This window comes from Bufo bufo, chromosome 9 (assembly GCF_905171765.1).
Source record: "Bufo bufo chromosome 9, aBufBuf1.1, whole genome shotgun sequence".
NCBI lineage: Eukaryota > Metazoa > Chordata > Amphibia > Anura > Bufonidae > Bufo > Bufo bufo.
This window is the reverse complement of record NC_053397.1, coordinates 74,127,018-74,144,819: the sequence shown is the minus strand read 5'-3', so window position 1 is coordinate 74,144,819 and position 17,802 is coordinate 74,127,018. Positions and strand designations below refer to the sequence as shown.

At 43.7% G+C, this 17,802-nt stretch overlaps 1 protein-coding gene across 3 annotated transcripts in view; it reads right to left on the bottom strand.

Moving 5' to 3' along the window:
• LOC120979470 (9,11-endoperoxide prostaglandin H2 reductase-like) overlaps nt 1-17,802 on the bottom strand; it is a 225,033-nt gene that overhangs the window by 189,791 nt on the left and 17,440 nt on the right. Inside the window, exons 1-2 of one of the 3 annotated variants that reach the window (XM_040408254.1) lie at nt 17,632-17,758; nt 17,454-17,546 (exon numbers count right to left, since the gene is read on the bottom strand). In XM_040408254.1, coding sequence (XP_040264188.1) covers nt 17,454-17,523 — 70 coding nt within the window. In that variant the 5' untranslated portion in view covers nt 17,524-17,546; nt 17,632-17,758. Of the gene's footprint in view, nt 1-17,453; nt 17,547-17,631; nt 17,759-17,802 lie in introns of those variants that run through there. The other 2 variants (XM_040408252.1, XM_040408253.1) reach the window with 2 other exon arrangements.

Below are 17,802 nucleotides of genomic sequence, written 5' to 3'. Positions count from 1 at the left end.
GAAAGCATAACTAGACTTTAAAGGGCATCTGTCAGCAGTTTTGTACCTATGACACTGGCTGGCCTGTTACATGGCACTTGGCAGCTGAAGGCGTCTGTCTTGGGACCATGTTCATATGTGCCCACATTGCTGAGAAAAATGTTTTAATATATGCAAATGAGCCTCTAGGAGCAACAGGGGCGTCACCATTACACCTAGAGGCTCCGCTCTCTCTGCAACTGCCTTTGATTGACAGGGCCAGGCAATGAAAACATTATCACCTGGCCCCGTCAATCAAAGTGCAGAGGTCATGGCGGATGCAGAGAGAGCAGAGCCTCTAGGTGTAATGGTAACGCCCCTGTTGACAGATGCCCTTTAAGGTCATTTGTCAGAGTAAGCTGTCACATGTGTCTACATGGGTGATATATCAGAACATTAGATGACTTATATCTGATATGTTTTAGCAGTTGTCTCTTTGCATACTGCATCTCTAATTTTCAGTTCTCCTTCAGCTGGTGGATGGAGACTAGTTTTAATGATGTCTGCCCATTGAATACACACAGAGACAGCAGATTCTGCTTCCTGTCTCTTAGGTCTCATCTGTATGCTATCCAAATTTTTTGGCAGACAGCATGCTGATCTATTCATTTCTATGGGGCCTTGCACACATCTGTATTTTTTTTGCGGATCCGCGTGGCCATTCTGCAAATCATAGAACGTGACCTATTCTGGTCCGCATTGCGAACGAGAACAGTCATTTCTATTGACGGGAGTCAGTGCTGTATAGACAATAAAGCACTCGAGGGCATGTGCATAGGATGCCAGGAAGGGGGGGGGGCACTCTACTAAGTACAGCCAACAGTGGGGTATATAGCAATCTATGGGTGTGCCAGGTACTTATATACCTGGCCAGAGGGTGGGTTACTAGGGGGCTCTGTGGGGGACATTACTAGGGGACACTGTGGGGAAGATTACTGGGGGGCACTCTGGGTAACATTTCTTGGGGGCACTCTAGGGGATATATTTTGAGGGCCCAGTGTGGGAGACAATACTGGCAGAACTATAGGGGGCATTACTGGGGGCACTATAAGGGAATTTTTCAATACTGGGAGCAGTATAAGGGGCATTATTGGGGGGAGTTTTAATACTGGGGAACTAAAGAGGGTATCACTGGGGGCACTGGGGACATTGTAATATTGGGGCACTATAGGAGGCATTTTTCAATACTTGGCAGGATAGAGGGCATTACTGGAGGCAGTGATGGTATTTTAATACTGGGACATTTTAATAGAATTTTTTTGAACTGGGGGCATTATTTGTACTGGGGGCACAATAGGGTGACATAATTTTTGCTTGAGGCACTATTATTAATACTCGGGGCACTAAATGAGCATTATTTCTGGGAGTACAATAGTATAGTATTACTGCGGGAGGCACTCTAGGGGCATTTTTATTACTAGGGGCATTTTAGAGAACATTATTACTGGGGGTACTATACAGACATTACTACTGGGAGCACAATAGGGATATTGTTATTATTATTGGGGCATTTTAGGTGCATTATTATTGCTGGGGGCACTATAGGGACACCGTTACTACTGCTATATAAGCATTATTATTATTAATGGGGGCATTATTACTACTGGGGCAGTTTAGTATTTGGGATCATTGGGGAGCACAGCAGGCAAAGTATTGGGAGAAGTAACAGGATAACACTGTTGGGGCACCAGGATAGGGAGTTTGGCCATCACAGGTATTTTGTGCTTCTAGGGCAGTATATTGTGCTGCATTGTGGTATTTATTTTTGCTGGGGCAGTATTTTGTCCTGCCCTGTGGTATTTGGTTCTATGGACCCCAATACCTGTAGGTACATATCCTCTCATCAGCATTCTTTGCCTCATTTATGGAACTGGTAGCTCTCACTTCTCATGAGGACTCTGTTATTCACCCTGGGTCCCTCTATTTGGCGCCTTATTTATACAGGTAGCAGACTAATTATCAGATATGACTATTAAGATCGGTTTCAGAGCTATGGCTCATAGTTCATACTGGCCATAATTCTAGATCTTCTCCCCTCTCCGTCTCCCCTTCTGCTCTCAGAAGCATGGAGTGACCACATGGGGACATTTTTTGTCAGTTTATACAATCCACAGTTCTCAGGTTTTATGTAATTTTGTAATAATATTCCTGAAATTCTATTCCCTTCCCCTACTCCTGACTCCCTGTTTTCCCCTCTGGGATGGTGCATATTTGATCTTGCCTTTCTGTATGATGGCATCAGTCACTTTTTTCACATTCAATGTAAAGGGTCTGATCGAGCCACGGATGCACTGTCAAATAATCTCTCTACTCAAGAAGGACAAAGTCAGCCTAGCCTTTTTTCAAGAGACTCATATCAGGTCCAGGAGAATACCATCTCTTCCCACTAAATAGGTTCCACAGCACTCACTCTTCTGCGAGCAGGGTATATTGGGCAGGGTATAGGGTGTATGTATTGCTTTCAGCAAACAGATCCCTTCCTCACATACAGTGACACAGGCTGACCCGCTGGACGCTTTCTATTCGTGAAAGGGACAATATCTAACACGATGGTCACACTAGCCAATGTTTATGTCCGTTACCAACAGCAAGTTTTATGGCTCGTTTAGACCCTCCACTAATTATCTGACTTTAAAGAAGGTGTTTTAATTCTTTGGGCGTGATTTTAACTTGACACCGGAACCTACCCAGGATTAATCCCATATAGGAATCTGGGAAGACTAAAGAGAGTCCTCCATGACCTTCAATCATAGATGTACGGCACAGCCACCACTCTACCACTTTAGATTTTACCTTCTTTTTCAATACCCACTTCACATACCACAGTATAGATTACTTCTTCCTGTCAAAGCCCCACACTGCTCTAGCCAATAACACCAAAATAGGTAACATAGTCTTATCTAATCATGAGTGGACTTTCTGTCCTTATCTCGTAGCTGTCTCCTGATTAGGGAATAGTGATGGAGGCCAAACGACATAGTTATAGAGGACACTAAACATGCTGCCCATGTTATGGCTAGACTTGAAGAATATTTTAAGTTTAACATGACGGATCATGCTTCCTTTCCTACAATCTGGGAAGCACACAAGTCGGTTATTAAGGGGCGAACTTATAGCACTTGGTGCTAGACAGAAAAAGCGGAGTTCTGAAACAGGGTTGATGTTCCTGGAGGGATACACCAAATGGGATTTAGGAAAACTAGAGGAATGGTCAAAAATCTGGCAACTAAAATTTAATGTTGATAAATGCAAGATAATGCACCTGGGGCGTAAAAACCCAAGAGCAGAATATAAAATCAGTGATACAGTCCTACCCTCAGTATCTGAGGAAAGGGATTTAGGGGTCATTATTTCAGAAGACTTAAAGGTAGGCAGACAATGTCATAGAGCAGCAGGAAATGCTAGCAGAATGCTTGGGTGTATAGGGAGAGGCATTACTAGTAGAAAGAGGGAGGTGCTCATGCCGCTCTACAGAGCACTAGTGAGACCTCATTTGGAGTATTGTGGTCAGTACTGGAGACCATATCTCCAGAAGGATATTGATACTTTGGAGAGAGTTCAGAGAAGAGCTACTAAACTAGTACATGGATTGCAGGATAAAACTTACCAGGAAAGATTAAAGGACCTTAACATCTATAGCTTGTAAGAAAGACGAGACAGAGGGGATATGATAGAAACATCTAAATGCATAAAGGGAATCAACAAGGTAAAAGAGGAGAGAATATTTAAAAGAAAAAAAAACTGCTACAAGAGGACATCGTTTTAAATTAGAGGGACAAAGGTTTAAAAGTAATATCAGGAAGTATTACTTTACTGAGAGAGTAGTGGATGCATGGGATAGCCTTCCTGCAGAAGTGGTAGCTGCAAATACAATGAAGGAGTTTAAGCATGCATGGGATAGGCATAAGGCCATCCTTCATATAAGATAGGGCCAAGGGCTATTCATAGTATTCAGTATATTGGGCAGACTAGATGGGCCGAATGGTTCTTATTTGCCGACACATTCTATGTTTCTAGATCATCCCTCCCAAACCCCCTCCTCTCTCACATTTCTGGAAAATACCCACAAACAAGGTAAGAGGACAAAGTATATTCCCCCATTGTCTGATGGGTGCGGGTCCCACCTCTAGGACCCGCACCTATCTCGTAAACTGAGCCGGCAAAGTGCATAGCTGCCCTCCATATGGGCCCACTGAAAATAGCCGAGCTAAGCTTTTCTTATGCTCCAAATCCAAATGTTATGCACATGGGGATAAGGGAAACAAGTTGATGTTCTCCTGAGTACATTAAGCCCAAAATATCACATTTATTAAAGCTATAAAAGACCAACAGGGAAATAAAAATATGTCCAATTCAGACATTGCAAAACGTGTTACAGAGGTTTTACCCTTACCTTTATGTTTACTCTGAGTTTATGGATATCACAAATAACAATAAATGAGTAATGATATTTGGTATGCATATACACTGCTCAAAAAAATAAAGGGAACACAAAAATAACACATCCTAGATCTGAATTAATGAAATATTCTTCTGAAATTCTTTGTTCTTTACATAGTTGAATGTGCTGACAACAAAATCACACAAAAATAAAAAAATGGAAATCAAATTTTTTAACCCATGGAGGTCTGGATTTGGAGTCACACTCAAAATTAAAGTGGAAAAACACACTACAGGCTGATCCAACTTTGATGTAATGTCCTTAAAACAAGTCAAAATGAGGCTCAGTAGTGTGTGTGGCCTCCACGTGCCTGTATGACCTCCCTACAATGCCTGTGCATGCTCCTGATGAGGTGGCGGACGGTCTCCTGTGGGATCTCCTCCCAGACCTGGACTAAAGCATCTGCCAACTCCTGGACAGTCTGTGGTGCAACGTGATGTTGGTGGGTAGAGCGAGACATGATGTCCCAGATGTGCTCAATTGGATTCAGGTCTGGGGAACGGGCGGGCCAGTCCATAGCATCAATGCCTTCGTCTTGCAGGAACTGCTGACACACTCCAGCCACATGAGGTCTAGCATTGTCTTGCATTAGGAGGAACCCAGGGCCAACCACACCAGCATATGGTCTCACAAGGGGTCTGAGGATCTCATCTCGGTACCTAATGGCAGTCAGGCTACCTCAGGCGAGCACATGGAGGGCTGTGCGGCCCTCCAAAGAAATGCCACCCCACACCATTACTGACCCAATGCCAAACCGGTCATGCTGGAGGATGTTGCAGGCAGCAGAACGTTCTCCACGGCATCTCCAGACTCTGTCACGTCTGTCACATGTGCTCAGTGTGAACCTGCTTTCATTTGTGAAGAGCACAGGGCGCCAGTGGTGAATTTGCCAATCTTGGTGTTCTCTGGCAAATGCCAAACGTCCTGCACGGTGTTGGGCTGTAAGCACAACCCCGACCTGTGGACGTTGGGCCCTCATATCACCCTCATAGAGTCTGTTTATGACCGTTTGAGCAGACACATGCACATTTGTGGCCTGCTGGAGGTCATTTTGCAGGGCTCTGGCAGTGCTCCTCCTGTTCCTCCTTACACAAAGGCGGAGGTAGCGGTCCTGCTGCTGGGTTGTTGCCCTCCTACGGCCTCCTCCACGTCTCCTGATGTACTGGCTGTCTCCTGGTAGCGCCTCCATGCTCTGGACACTACGCTGACAGACACAGCAAACCTTCTTGCCACAGCTCGCATTGATGTGCCATCCTGGATAAGCTGCACTACCTGAGCCACTTGTGTGGGTTGTAGACTCCGTCTCATGCTACCACTAGAGTGAAAGCACCGCCAGCATTCAAAAGTGACCAAAACATCAGCCAGGAAGCATAGGAACTGAGAAGTGGTCTGTGGTTACCACCTGCAGAACCACTCCTTTATTGGGGGTGCCTTGCTAATTGCCTATAATTTCCACCTGTTGTCTATCCCATTTGCACAACAGCATGTGAAATTGATTGTCACTCAGTGTTGCTTCCTAAGTGGACAGTTTGATTTCACAGAAGTGTGATTGACTTGGAGTTACATTGTGTTGTTTAAGTGTTCCCTTTATTTTTTTGAGCAGTGTACTCTACAATAGGATCGCCTAGGGTCCAATGTGTTGAGTGACAATGAGAATAGTTGTTATTAATCCAACACATATAAAGAATGTATACATTCGCCTAATAAGGAATACAAATATATATTTTCTTGTTAACATTGTACCCATGCTAGCCAATAAACATAGAAAGCATTATAAACTGTTTAGTCTATTATCAATCTCAACATATTCCTTATGACTGTAAACTTGCCTCGTTGAATATCATCACCGACTAGTATGACAATAGTATGGGGAAGGAGAACAGAAGGATAAAAAGGGAAGGGAAGAGGGGGTGGAAGGAGAAGACGCCAATAAAAGATGTTAATACGAAGGGGACCTGACCTAAAGATACTTTGAGAGATCCTGAAAACTCCTAAAACTCATTAACCTCCTATCAAATCATTAAACTACGGCGAGTCCAAGAACTGGAGTAAGGGGTTACAACTACGTGCAAAGGATTCAGATCTTTCTAGCTGATCTGCTATCAACTATTCCATGCGCAATGTAAATCTTAACTCTCTTGTCCATTCAAGCAATGTGGGTGGAGAACTGGATTTCCAATGTCTGGGGATAACCATCCGCGCAGCGGACAGGAAATGTCTCAGAACCCCTTTCTTGACCTTGGCAAGAGAGCCAGGTATTATGGATAGTAGAGTAAGTTGGGGGGTGTTAGGGGTCGTCCTGCCTGAGTATTTGGCATAAATCTGCAAGATTCGTTCCCAGAACGAGTGGATTTTCGGACAGCTCGACCAAATATGTAACAGAGAACCCCTATCATTCTCGCACCTCCAGCACTTTTCTGAAACCATAGGGAACATCCGATGTAATATAGTAGGACAATAGTACCACCTGGAAAGAATTTAGTAGTTTTTTACTTTGACCTATGACGCCAGTGGGATTCCATGGGAGAACGTACACATCTTCTCCACCTCCTCATCTGTGAACCGGACCTTCAAATCAGATTCCCATTTATCGAAAAATGGAGCCCTCTCTCCACTATATAGATCAAGGAGCACCCAGTATAGTGTGGACAAAGTACCTTTAATTATGCATTGCTGCAGATATATCCTATCAAAATGTGTCAGCGGGTTTACTGTTCCTCTGGAAAATGTGGCTCCAAAAAAGGAGGTTAATTGAGCGTATCCCAGCCAGGACGTCATGCTAAAAGCTGTGTTCTGGCGTAAATTCTCAAATGAGGATAGTGTCCCTGCTGATTCTCAGTAATTCATTGTGTGTGGTTTTAATGAGAAAGGAGGACGGGGTCATGCCCGGAGTAAACGCTGGTAATTTGGGATTTAGTGATCCATTCCTCCCAGACCGCGAGAACATGTCTCACAAGGAATGGGTAGTCTTCCTGAGAGGGTCTATCGGTCATAGTTAGCCAGGGTATGGCTTGAAGGGAGAGAGGCGACAAAGACTGCTCCAGAGTGACCCAAAGCTTTATTAAACCTTTATGTCTCCAATCTAAAAGTCTAGTAAGTACCTACCCTTACCTTTATAACTTGAAAAGCAAACCAGCCCTGACCTGATATTTGCTACTTCTTCATTTCTTGCCTTCTGTCTCAGAATCAGATTCCATTAAACTGATGATTCCTGTCTCCCATGAAGAAGAAGGTCCTCACTACTATACTGATCCGGATGGTTTTCCAAGAAGTTCAAAGTGCTTCTTCTCCACTAATTCACCAAACTTTGCAATGTTCCACTGGCTTGAGTATCTTTACCCAGAAAATCTTTAAAAGCTTACATTGCCATACTAAATAAAGCGGGGACAGGCCAACTGAAATGTGAGAGCTACCACCCAATTCCTTTGCTTAATGCTGACATTAAGTGGTAGGCCAAACTTATTGCTCTCCGCTTGTAAGCAGTAATACCACATATTATAGGCCCTGAACAAACTGATTTTGTGTGCGGACATCAAGGTAAAGATAATAAGATACGCCTCATTCAATATGTCCCCGCTTCTAAGATCCCCTTAACTCTTCTGCACACTGACAAGTAAACTTTACATCTTTAATTATATCCCTTTGCTTAAAAAATTTGATCTCATATACACAATCTTAAGATTCCATTTATTTTTTGGATTGACAAAAAGAATTTCCTGAAAACATATATAATCCCCAAAGTTTTATACTTTTTACAATCAGTCCCTACTTGGTTTCTCTCTTCTATTTTCCGCACACGTTCATAAAATGTTCTCTGACTTGCGGTAATAAACCACCATGGATAGCCTACTCTATCATGACTAGGGTAAAGAGATTTGGGGAATCTGGTCTTCCAGATTTGCACCTGTACTATAAAGCTGTACACTTAGGCACGTGGCTGTTCTTACTCTTTAAGTCTCCTGTTAACTTATGTACCAGTCTTGAAAGGAACCTGCTCACCCCGCTGGAAACACTGAATTTTGTAGGAACTACGATATCTACTGCCTAGTGCCACCGCTCAACCGTGATCGTGGTCCTCTATTCGCCATAACCTTTTCGTTACACTACATGCAATCATGCCCTTAGGTCTTCTCCAAGCACACATACACCCACAGATCACAGACGTTACTGGCGTCTTGATTTTCAGAGAGACCTGCGGAAGTTCTCCTTCCTACCTGATCCCGTTAAAGTACCTTCTTGGCTAGAGCAATTAATACTGAAGCCCAACTACCCCCAATGAATCCCTTTTTTCCTATACCACTCTCTCCTCTCTACAGAGCCCCTTAAAATCTACTCTACTAACAAATGGAAAAAAGAATTCCAAAATACTTTGATTGAAAGCAAAAAAGCCTTCATCTTGACTACTCACATGGTTACTGTACAGGAAAATGCTTATAAGCTATTAATGCTATAGTATAAGACCCCCAGCGTTCATGCACATGCTAAACCAGACATTCTGAACCTTTACTGGAGATGCCAGCAGGGAGAGGGTTTTCTTTCTCATACCTGGTGGTTCTGTCCATGAATATCAACCTTTTGGCTAAAGGTTGAAATATTGATCAATCAAATATGTTCTGCATCAGTTAAACTTGACCCCTACTTGGTCATACTATGGCGAACTAATTCTAGTCTGACTCCCGGCAAAAATAATCTACCTACTACACTGATAACGGCTACTAAACTTCTAAGGCCTCTTGCACACGACCGTAGGCCAGCCGCATGCGGATCGCGACCCCATTCACTTGAATAGGGTCCACGATCCGTCTGTTCCGCAAAAAGATAGGACAAGTTCTATCTTTTGCGGAAAGGAACCCCACAAAAGCACTCCTTAATGCTTCTGTTCTGTGGTTCCGTTCCATTCAGCACCGCATCTCCAGATTTGCGGACCCATTCAAGTGATGCGGAATGCACACAGCCGGTGTTCCGTGTATTGTGCCCCCGCCATATGCGGGCCGCAATACGGTCGTGTGCAAGAGGCCTAATTCCTTTGCTTTGGAAATCTCAATCCCCACTACCACCATCTTATCTTGGGTGGAGAAAATAGATCAGTTATATTTGAAGAGCTGGCATATTAGGAGTTGGGCTCATGATCCAGATTTTTTAAGGTCTGAGGGAGGTGGCAGGAATACAGGGTTTTTTATTCCGTCCGTTCATTTTTCGCCTCAATTCTTTTCCTTTGCGTGATATCAGACATGCCATCGTCCCTCCACCTGTTGCCGATGGGGTTTGTACCCCCATTCACATCTTTACTGATTCTGCTCAGAGACCACTTTCGCTATCTCATTAGCCTCAACGGATGCTAGTTGGATCTCCTTCTCCGCACCGCCTCTTTTTTTATCGATCCCCCCACCTCCTGTTTTTTTATGATTTTCTTTTTGCCTTAATGGGTAGAAACAAGTGACTGTTTGTCTGGATTTTAATTTCCTTAGGGAATTCCATGCAATGTTTATGCCCAGTTTCTGTAAACTCTTGTTTTCGCATATTTGTTAATTTTGTAACATTAATACAGAATTTACAAAAAAAATGCACCCAGTAGTGCGCAACCGAGTGCCCTCAGTAATGCCCCCTACAGTGCCTCCAATAATGCCCTCCTATAGTGTCCCCACTAATGCTCCCTATAGTATGCTCCCCAAGTAAAAAAAAAAAATATACTCACCTTGTTCTATCTGTGGTGCAAGCCACAGGCCTCTTCTGGTCGGCGGCCTGAGATGCTAGTGAACTGGCAAGGGTGGTTGCAATGACCGCAAGCAAGTGTAGATGCGGTGCGATTTTCACGCACGGTTGCTAGGAGACGATCGGGATAGGGACCCGATCATTATTATTTTCCTTTATAACATGGTTATAAGGGAAAATAATAGCATTCTGAATACAGAATGCATAGTACAATAGGGCTGGAGGGGTTAAAAAAATTATAATTAACTCACTTTAATCCACTTGTTCGCGCAGCCGGCATCTCTTCTGTCTTCTTCTTTGAGGAATAGGACCTTTGATGACGTCATTACGCTCATCACATGGTCCGTCACATGATCCATCACCACGGTAAAAGATCATGTGACGGACCATGTGATGAGCGTAGTGACGTCATCAAAGGTCCTATTCCTCACAGAACAAGACAGAAGAGATGCCGGCTGCGCGAACAAGTGGATTAAGGTGAGTTAAATTATTATTTATTTTTTTTAACCCCTCCAGCCCTATTGTACTATGCATTCTGTATTCAGAATGCTATTATTTTCCCTTATAAACATGTTATAAGGGAAAATAATACAATCTACACAACACCTAACCCAAACCTGAACTTCTGTGAAGAAGTTTGGGTCTGGGTACCACATTCAGTTTTTTATCACACGCGTGCAAAACGCATTGCACCCGCGCGATAAAAACTGAACAACGGAACACAATCGCAGTCAAAACTTACTGCAATTGCGTACCTACTCGCGCGGGTTTGCCGCAACACATCCGGACCTTATCCGGACACGCTCGTGTGAAAGAGGCCTAAAAGTAACAGAATTCCAGTAATGTGTGAACATACTCTTAAGGACGCTTTCACACATCGATTTCTACTAGAGTCTTTCTACATTTTTGCTTTTTTAGTTGTTTTTTTTTCGGTCCAGATGTTAGCTTAAAGTCTATGGGAAATAAGAAACAAAGGACACACAAGGTGAGATTTATCATCTCCCTGCACCACCTTTGTGGCGTAAAAAAGTTGCAAACACTGTTTTAAATGCCACTTGCGACAAATTTATTGAAAAGTGTCCTTTCTGCAAGACTTTCTGAAAAGGGAGTGTAGTGAGGGCAGGGGTGGGGCCAGTTAGCCCAACACATTTATCTTCATAAGGCATTTTGCACACGATCGTATTTTCATTCTGTTTCTGTTCCGTTTTTTTTTGCGGACCGTATACGGAACCATTTATTTCAATGGGTCCGCAAAAAAAATTCAGTTTCCGTATTTTTGTTAATAGAACATGTCCTATTATTGTCCGCATTATGGACAAGGATAGTACTGTTCTATGAAGGGCCAGCTATTCTGTTTCGCAAAATACGGAATGCACATAGATGTCATCCGTATTTTTTGCGGATCCGTTTTTTGCGGACCGCAATATACATACGGTCGTGTGCAAGAGGCCTAAACTAAAGACAGAAATTAGCAATGCCGTATGTTTCATTCTGGTGCAAGGCCTGCTCGATAATGCGGCATGAGCCTCATCATAAATTAGGAGTATCATCCAGCAGAGCAGGGTTTTTGAAAGACCAGAGTAAGGCCTCATGCACACGACCGTGGTATGGTTCCTCATCCAAGCCACAATTTTTGCGGCTCAGGTTCGGAGCCATTCACTTCAAGGGGGCCGCAAAAGATGCGGACAGCACTCCGTGTGCTGTCCGCATCCGTTGCTCCGTTCCGTAGCCCCGCAAAAAAAATAGAACATCTCCTATTCTTGTCCGTTTTGCAGACAAGGATAGGCATTGTTACAATGGATCCGCAAAAAAACTGATGCCATATGGACGTCATCCGTTTTTTTTGGAGGATCTGCAATTTGCAGACCGCAAAACACATACGGTCAGGTGCATCTAGCCTAAAACACAGGTCTTTGATAGATCTCCCCACAGTGTTTTTTTTGCTAATTACGTTTTTGTTAATCAAGTGGCATTTTATTTTTGTCTTTCTCGATTCCTTTAAAAAATGCACATGCTAGAGCTCTTGCCGTTTTTTGCGTACACGGTTTCACACCAAATTCTCTATGAGAGGAAAACATCATGAAGAAAACTCTAGTGGGTAAACATTGTATGCAAACAATGGCGAAAAGACATGACAAAAAAAGCATCAAAAGCACAAAAAGCGTTTAGGGCTCTATCACTGCATTTTTTTTCTGTTTTGGTCAAACTGATTAGGCTTTTTTTTTAGGTTTAAGAACTTGTTCACATCTGAGTTTGAAGTTCAGTTCGGGGGCCTTTGTTGCAGATTCTATCATGACTTTTTTGTCTGGTAAAAAAACAGGTTTCCAAAAGGTAAGGCCTCTTTTATTTTCCATTTCCGTTCCATTTTTTGCGTTCCATATATAGACCGTATACAGAACCATTCATTTCAATGGATCCGCAAAAAATATGGAAGGTACTCCACTAATCCGTATGCCTTCCGCTTCCGTATTTCCGTTATGTTCAAAGATAGAACATGTCCTATTATTGTCCGCATAACGGGCAGGGATAGTACTGTTCTATCAGGGCCAGCTGTTTCGTTCTGCAAAAAATGGAATGCACACGGACGTCATCCGTATTTTTTGTGGATCCGTTTTTTGTGGACCGCAAAATACTGAAAAAGCCATACGGTCGTGTGCAAGAGGCCTAAGTGTGTGGACTCCATTATAGTCAATGTAGTCTGTTCAGCTCTGTTCGGATCCATTAAGTGCTGAATCCGGAACTTCTGTTATTTGCATTGTTCTGCTCCAATAACGGAGCAAAAACGGAAATAAACAGCAGTGGTGTGAACTCCTTCTGATACAAAGGCTTCTATAGAAAAAAAAATACCAGTGCATCTGTTTTGTGTATTTTCTATTCATGTCAGCTTTGTTTTTTTTTACTGAATAGGAAAGATGTCTGCACTTTTCCATCCAGCAAAACAAACAGCTGAAAGTAATAGGAGGATCATGTAAAGGTACTTTCACACTTGCGTTATTCCTTTCCAGTATTGAGTTCCGTCCTAGGGGCTCAATATAGGAAAAAAAAACTTCAGTTTTACCCTAATGCATTCTGAATGGAGAGCAATCCGTTCTGTATGCATCAGGATGTCTTCAGTTCAGTCCCTCTTACGGTGTTTGGCATGCTGCAGTATTTTCTCCGGCCAAAATTCCGGAACACTTGCCGGAATGCTGGATCCAGCATTAATTTCCATTGAAATGTATTAATGCCAGATCCAGTACCGAGTGTTCTGGAAAACCGGATGCGGTTTCCGGGCTGCGCATGCGCAGACCTTTTAAAAATGCGGAAAAAAAATAAAACCGGATCCGTTTTTCCGGATGACACTGGAGAGACGGATCCGGAATTTCATCCGGATCCGTCTACAAATGATATCCGTTTGCATACGGATTTCCGGATCCGGCAGGCAGTTCTGGCAACGAAACTGCCTGTTGGATCCTCACAATGCAAGTGTAAGAGTAGATTGCATACAATAGTATCCGTTTTTTTTAAACAGTTTAGGGCATGTTTGCATCTGTGTTGCCGGCTCCGTCACAGATTTTGTCAAAAAGAGCAGAGAGTAAAGTCACGCATGCAGGACTTTTTTTTCTGCCTAAGATATCGGATCTCAAACAGAAATGGCTAAAACGGATGCCATATGTGCATAAATGAGCATAACGGATGCTTAAAATACAGGATCCGTTTGTTTCTTCTTCTTTTTTTTTTCTGTTAGTCTGATGTATCAGAAGAATGGATAACTAAATGGCGATGTCAACCCGGCCTTACTAGTAAAAGAAAAAAAAAAAAAGCCAGACACAATTCAGTAAAACAGTAAAATAGAATTAAATAATAATACAAAAGATAAATAAGCAAAATTACTCAAATAGAATTCAATAAACATAAATAATAAAAATAAATAAGCAAAATTACTAAAAGAGAATAGATAAATAAAAAATTAAAATAAATAAGCTAAAATATAAGCTAAAGTAGTAAAATAGAGGTGAGACCAACAGCTCATTGGCGCTTAGGTCCGTAGCTAGATAGCCGGAGCAGTGGCCGCGTGCACGGGAGGGGCCGGGAGCCGCCGTCACTTACGTTTCCTTCTAAATATTGTTTGATGTTGGTAAAAATGTGACAAGTTTCAGGAAGAGCGGATTCCCAGCCCCCCCACACCCATACAGATAAAGGGCTTCCTCTTCAGTGATTAACTAGACCTCGCCCTTCTCCCATTCACCAGTCAACCACCACATTACAACCTCTGACTACACAAATACACTGGACGCTAATAACAGGCACAAAATCACAACTACCCATTAAAGAGAAATTCCACCCAAATCTCAGAATTCAGGTTTAGCCTGAGCTACTGTCAGTCTCTCCTTCCCCAGGAGATAGGAGGCTGAGATTGCCTTTCCTTTATGGCCTCTTGCACACGGCCGTTGCCCGGCCGTGGCTGTATTGTGGCCCGAAAACAACGGCTCCGCAATATGCGGGCACCGGCCGTGTGCTCCCAGCATCACGGATGCTGACCCATTCACTTGAATCCAGAGCTGCGGTGCGGAACGGACTGCTTCCATGGTGTTTCTGTTCGTGCCTCTGCACCGCAAAAAATAGAACATGTTGAATTGGTCTCGATCCATCATAGCCGCCACATGGACGTTGCCCATGCATTAGGGACTGTAAATTGCGGTCCCCAATGCACGGAACGGCCGTGTGCATGAGGCCTATGACCTTCGATCAGTCAGTAGTGGGCAGATATGTTCACATCTGCATTGGAGGGTCTATTCGGGGGCCTCCGTCACAGATTAAGTCAAAAATAGCGGAGAGAAAAGTCCTGAGTGCAGGACTTTTTTCCATACTAAAGAAAGTGTTTACCCGGATGAAAACCAAACAGATCCCATTATAGTCAACGTGATCTGTTTAGCTCCGTTTGTGTCAGTCATGTGTTGAGTCCGGCCCTTCTGTAATTGTCTTTGTTCTGCTCCTATAACACAGAACAGGATAGGTCATCAATATCAGATCGGTGGGGGTCTGACCCCCGGCACCTCTGCCGATCAGCTGTTTGAGGAGAGCACAGCGCTAGTACAAGCACTGTCTTCTCTGCTCTGTTTACCGGCTCGCCATCAACATTGCAGTGATAAGCAAGGGAATTACAGCTTCAACTTCTATTCACTTGAACAGGAAGGAGCTGCCCTATTAAAGTGAACGGGGACGGAGAAGCTGTAATTACACCCGTTCAATGCTGCAATGCCGACGAGCAGGTTAACAGAGCAAAGAAAGCAGAGATCATACTAGCGCTGTGTTCTCTTCAAACAGCTGATGGGCAGAGGTGCCAGGAGTTGAACCCCCACCGATCTGACACTGAGGATAGTTAAGGTCATCAATATCAAAAAGTGGACAACCTCTTTAAAAGGGAAATAGTTGTCCAGGTTAACACTGAACTGAGATCACATTACTGTTCACATCCTTACTGCCGCTAACCAAGCATCGACGGTGATTTGAATCCATTCACTGCGACAATGGGAAATTGGAGTATATGTTGGGAGGTCTTGTGTATGGTTACCTATATGTACTTACAGGACAAAATGTAATATCACATTGAAATCAATGGGGGGTGAGCAGCTCTCTATTACATCCATATACACCAAGCAAGCCTTCTCACAGCTTACCAAGCACAGCGCCGTCAATTGTATAGTGGCTGTGCTTGGAATTGCAACTCACCCCCATTCACTTCTATGGGGATGAGCTGCTCCTAGGTCACACAACTGATGAACGTGTTGTCACTGGCCTAGGGAAAGCTCACAGAAGCGCTGATGCCTTCTCAAACAGCTGATCGGCAGGGGTCCCGGGTGTCAGACCCCCATTGATCAGATACTGATGACCTATCCAGAGGATATCACATCAGGATATAAGTCTCGGAGGACCCCCTTTTTTGTCTACATGATAAATGCCAGTTGCTGAAGTAAGACAACCCCTTTAAGGCAAGTGGAGGACCCAGCTCATCTGCCCATTGATTTTAATGTAATATTACATTTTTCCTTTACCAACACACAAGTCACACTAGAACCCCCTAACGTGTACTTCAGTGTCCCCATGGCAGCACTTCAGGTCCTATACTCACTGTCATAGGGACAGTGAATTAAAGTGAATGGGACAGAGCACTGACACTACACAGTGGATGGAGCTTTCTGCTTCCGGCTCCTTCCCTTGTGTCGTTTCCTTCCCCGCAGGGGTGCCGGGTGTCGGACCCCCACCGATCTGATACTGATGACCTATCCTTTGGATGGCTCATCAAAATCTAAGAACCTGAAAACCCCTTAAGGGGGGCAGGTTCGCACTTGCATTTGGGAATTCCGTCATAAGTTCCGTTATAATGGAATATAACCGAATTCTAGGACGGAATGCAAAACGGAAGCCTTTAAGGGGTATTCCAGTTTGCGTCATCCTAATACATGTCTATGGGGACACATAACGTTTTCCGTTTGTTTCCGTTATACATAAAAAATAGTCCTGTCGACAGCAATTTCTTTTCTGTCCTGCATAACGGAAACCAGACTTATCCGTTCTGCTATGAGGGATCAAAACGGAATGCCTCTAAAGGTTTCCGCTTAGAATTCCGTCTTACGAATTCTGTTATTTTCCATTACAACGGAAAACAATAACAGAATTCCTAACGGTGATGTGAACCTGCCCTATCTCTGTTATAACGGAAACTATAATTTCCGAATGCAAGTGCGAACGGGTCCTAAGATAAATGATCAATAAAATAAAAATTCCAACTAACACATGCGGCTTGGACGCTGAAACGCAGCAAAAACTACAAGAAAATCGGCCTGGAAAATCTGCGTAAACTACATACACCGCTGTGTGTATGGCCGAAATATAATAACTCCGCTCACAGCCGTCCCCTCAGCGGCATGAGCAGCGCAAAAGGTAATTCTGTTTGGGGTAGTCATATGACATTCCCATAACCCAGGACATGCTGGGAGGTGAAGTACAAACAGGACATGCTGGGAGTTGTAGTACAAACAGGACATGCTGGGAGTTGTAGTACAAACAGGACATGCCGGGAGTTGTAGTACAAACAGGACATGCCGGGAGTTGTAGTACAAACAGGACATGCCGGGAGTTGTAGTACTAACAGGACATGCTGGGAGTTGTAGTACTAACAGGACATGCCCGGAGTTGTAGTACAATTCAAACAGGACATGCTGGGAGTTGTAGTACTAACAGTAGAGCTTTCTTACTGCATTGTCAGTGCACACACACAATACACATCTTCCATACTCACCCAGACCAAGAATAGGGATGTTCTGGCCGCTAGACAGGGGCACAGTGGGGAAAGGAATGGGAATAGCCATGGTCTTCCTTCCACAAAACTGTCCTACAGAAAGCATTGCACGTTAGAAAAAGTTGTATTTTTGCTTTATTGCAAATCATAGAAAATAGACATTCTCTGAAGTATTTACCTAAACTATCATTAGTCTTCTCCTCACACCGAGGAGCGAAGTGCAGAAACCTCTGCCCTCATTAAACATGGCCGCTGCGCGCTCCGCCACACCGGTGTTCTATAAAAGACCTAAAGATGGCGGCGCCCGCTAAGAAGAAGAGGCTGCTGCCAGTAGTTATCATGGAGGGCT